Source organism: Trypanosoma conorhini, assembly GCF_003719485.1.
Source record: "Trypanosoma conorhini strain 025E chromosome Unknown Tco_14.4_contig_00995, whole genome shotgun sequence".
Lineage (NCBI taxonomy): Eukaryota > Euglenozoa > Kinetoplastea > Trypanosomatida > Trypanosomatidae > Trypanosoma > Trypanosoma conorhini.
In genome coordinates, this window is record NW_021705087.1 from 1466 (window position 1) to 4702 (window position 3237).

General features: G+C 64.0%; 2 protein-coding genes across 2 annotated transcripts in view, besides 3 other annotated features; both read right to left on the reverse strand.

The window, feature by feature from the left end:
* The window catches only part of Tco025E_09150 (uncharacterized protein), a gene marked incomplete at both ends in the record, with an annotated part of 1188 nt that extends 189 nt beyond the window's left edge, over positions 1-999 (reverse strand). Inside the window, one exon of the mRNA XM_029375976.1 lies at positions 1-999. This exon is cut by the window's left edge and continues 189 nt beyond it. Within this exon, the coding sequence (XP_029223915.1) occupies positions 1-999 (999 nt within the window).
* A 20-nt stretch (positions 1000-1019) lies between these two features.
* Positions 1020-1046: a microsatellite.
* A 988-nt stretch (positions 1047-2034) lies between these two features.
* Positions 2035-2066: a microsatellite.
* Positions 2067-2235: 169 nt separating this feature from the next.
* Positions 2236-2273: a microsatellite.
* Positions 2274-2706: 433 nt separating this feature from the next.
* On the reverse strand, positions 2707-3237 carry Tco025E_09151 (uncharacterized protein; the record flags this gene model as incomplete). Its single annotated transcript, XM_029375977.1, has 1 exon — positions 2707-3237. A coding segment is annotated over one exon (531 nt), but the record flags the coding sequence as incomplete, so codon positions are not given.

Consider the following 3237-nt stretch of genomic DNA (forward strand, 5'->3'; position numbering starts at 1 on the left):
GTTGTCGGCCATCCCCCGCCGTGCGCTCTCCACTCGGACTGCCGACAGCATCCACGCCGTCACCTGCAGGAGAAGGGACCGACGTTGTTTGCTCGTTGCCTCCGGCCAATGTAGTAATCGTGCCGTCTGGCGGTGAGGGGACGCACCCTGCGGCACTTTCGGGCTTAACTCCGTCCCCTCTGCAGTTTCCTCTTTTACTGGCGGTGACGGTGAAGGCCCATGTTTTTCTGCGACCGTCGTCGTTACTGCCCCGCCTCCGACTTGTATTTTTGAGTTCGGCGGCTGTGTCCCTGACAGTGATGAATTCCTTTCCCACGCACCATCGCCACTGCCACCGCCACCGCCACGGCCCGGCGGCGGAGCTGGAGAAGAACCGCCACTCCGCCCAGCCTCTTCGTCTTCCTCTTCACTGTCGCCGTCAACTTCTTCTTCCGCATCTTCAGTCTCCAATGGACCCGGAACTGATTCCCCTTTCTGTTCAGTTGGGCCTGTGCCTACTGTTATAGGTGTGGGCGGTTGGCCTTGAAGGGGTGACCCTTCTTCCTGCGGCAGCGCAGACAGTCCTCCTGCTGGCGGCGCCGGCCTCGAAGGGGCATCGATTGTCTCCTTCTGCTCCGGCTGATCCGTAGAGGAGCCTCTCCCTCCCGACACTGTCCCCTTCCCCTCCTCCGTACTCTGCTTTTCGCCCAGAGGGTCGGCCGGCGGATTATCCTCTTGACTCTGGACTCCGGAAACAACCCCACTCGCGGTGTGGATGCCCAATCTAGTGGACACATCCTTCCTCTCATCGCCCTGCAGACTCGCCCGAAGCCCACGCACAAACTCCGGCTTGCGGCCGCAGTACTTCGCACGAATTTCCGCGTCGGTCATGTCCGTCGCGACGGCCCGCAAGTCCCTCCAGTCGCTCTCCGTGCAGTAGTCCACCTCTGACGCCCGGCCACCGCCGGCGGCGCAGCACAGCGCGCAGAGGGCGCACACCAACAGCGCACGGCCAGCCATCGCCACTCCTCCCACCGCGGCACAACACACAGACACACACACGCACAGCGTCTAGCGAGGGGCAGAAAGAAAACGAGAGAGAAAGGGACAAGCACACACAGACATGAGCAACCCGCGGAATGGGTGCATTCGACCAACGCACGCCAACAGAGAAAGAAGAAATGGTCGACGCATTGCCGTCCCGCTAGGAAAGAAAAAAAAAGCAACGGCAGAAGAAGGTTTTGTGCGCGTTCCTCCGCATGTGCCTTCACGAGAGCCCGCAGCGGGGCCCAAGGGCCCCTTCCCTCCCGCCACACGCACGCACGCACACAAAAAGACGAAGTGGACGTGCCGGAGGCCACCACCGCGCCCCTCGCGCCCCCTTCGCAGCGCCCACGTCGTTTGCTCCCCGACCCCGCGAACTCCCCTCCCCGCGGGACTGTCGCCGGACGCCACGCAGCCCCACGCGGCACTCACCCGCAGCCGCCGCTAAAAACGTCGCCGGCGGCGGCCGCCCCCTTCCCCACCGAAGCGCCCAAACTTTCCCCGAGTCCTCCGGCAGCCACGCACCCGCCGCCTACGCCGCGGCAGTTGTTGGCTTTCCTGCCGCGCACACATCATGCGGGACGCCGTGCGAAGTGACGCTGCCTCCCGCAGGCGTCGTGCAGTTTTTGTTTTCTTTTCGACTCAGCACGACCGTCCGCGCCTCCGTGGCGGCGACGGATGTCTGCGGCAACGGACGAACCCCCCGCGGCCGCACTCCCTTCACACGCACACACACACAGAGAGAAGTGGTGGGGGCGAGGCGCAAAAGACAGCCCCGCACACACGCCGCAGCAGGCGGCACGGCGCAGGTGAAGTGCGAAGCCCCCGTCCTGCGAGGGGGAAGGGGCGCGGGAGGAGAGGCCGGCCGCACACCGCACGCCCAACAAGGCACGCAGGCGAGAGGGACGGACGGGCCCACAGCCCGCCGCATCGTCTGCCGCTGCTCTGCCGCAGCGGGGAACAAAAACAAAAAGAGCCGCCGTCGTCACAAACCAAAGGTGCCTCTAGCGGGGATGAGGAGGAGGAGGAGGAGGAAATGGAGGTGTGTCGGCGGCACAGCCAGCGGCGGCGAAGAGCAAAACAGGACACGGAGGCACGCAGCAGCGGCGGCGGACACGGCGCACAAACTCAAAGTGCGCTGCAGTGAGTGGCCCCAACAAAAAAAAAATTAGTCGCAAAACAAAGAGGCGGAAGTCCAGCAGGACTCAGGAGAAAACAAAAACAAAAACAAACAAAAAGATAAAGCAAAATTACTTCGGCAGGGATTTCTTTATGCGGCCCAAAAGCACAAGAGGGCTGCGTATATATTCATCACCTGCGCGAGAAGGGGGAAAAAAAGGCTGTCTTGCAAACTGCCCACGCTCGCACACGCAAATCACATTTGCACCTCGCGGTGGCCGCGACCTCGTGCCTCACTTGGGCAGTCCGTGCGGGGCGCACAGCCACGAGGCCGCGGCCACCGCGTGTGTGTGAGGGTGGGTGGGTGACAGCCGCAAACAGGAGGGGAAACTCGTCGCTCGTGGAATTGTGTATAGAAGGCAACCAGAGGGGAAGGAGAAAAAGGAAAAAAAACAGAAGGGAGGGTTGTCCCACAGGGACAACAAGCAAACTGAGCACGCAAAGAGTACGCGTTGTCCACCTTCCAGGGAGCGTGTGCGTGTGTGCGCGGTTGCTTCTCACCACCTACGCAGCAGCACAGGCAAGGGCAGCCGTGAGCAGCAGCAGCAGTGGGGCACGCACAAAAAAAGTGGTTGTGACGTCACTGCCGTCCGCGTTGCTTGGCGCTGCGCTCCCGGAGGCGGCGGCATTAGCAAATGGCCGGTTGGCCGGTGCAGAAGCACCGTCCTTCGCACCAGCGGGGGCGACAGCACCGTTGGTGGCCGCAGGAGCGACTTCGGACGCATCGGCCCGCGCGGTAGGCGCGGCGCCCTCAGTGACGGTGCTGGGGCCCGCCGCCTCGCCCTGCTGCTGCGCCTCGGCGGCGGCTGCCCCGCGTCCCTCCGCCGGGGTTAGGGACCCTCCACCGCTCTCACCTCCGCGCAGCGGCGGCACAGCGTCGGGTTGGCCACTGCTCTGCGCCGCCGCCGCCCCTTGCGTCTGCCCTTCGCTCTCGGGCGGCCGGGCGCCGGCAGTGGACTGCGCGGGGTTTGTCGAGTCACTGTTGGGTTCAGTCGTCGTTGGACCTTCCGCACCGCCTCGCTCTTCTTCACTGCC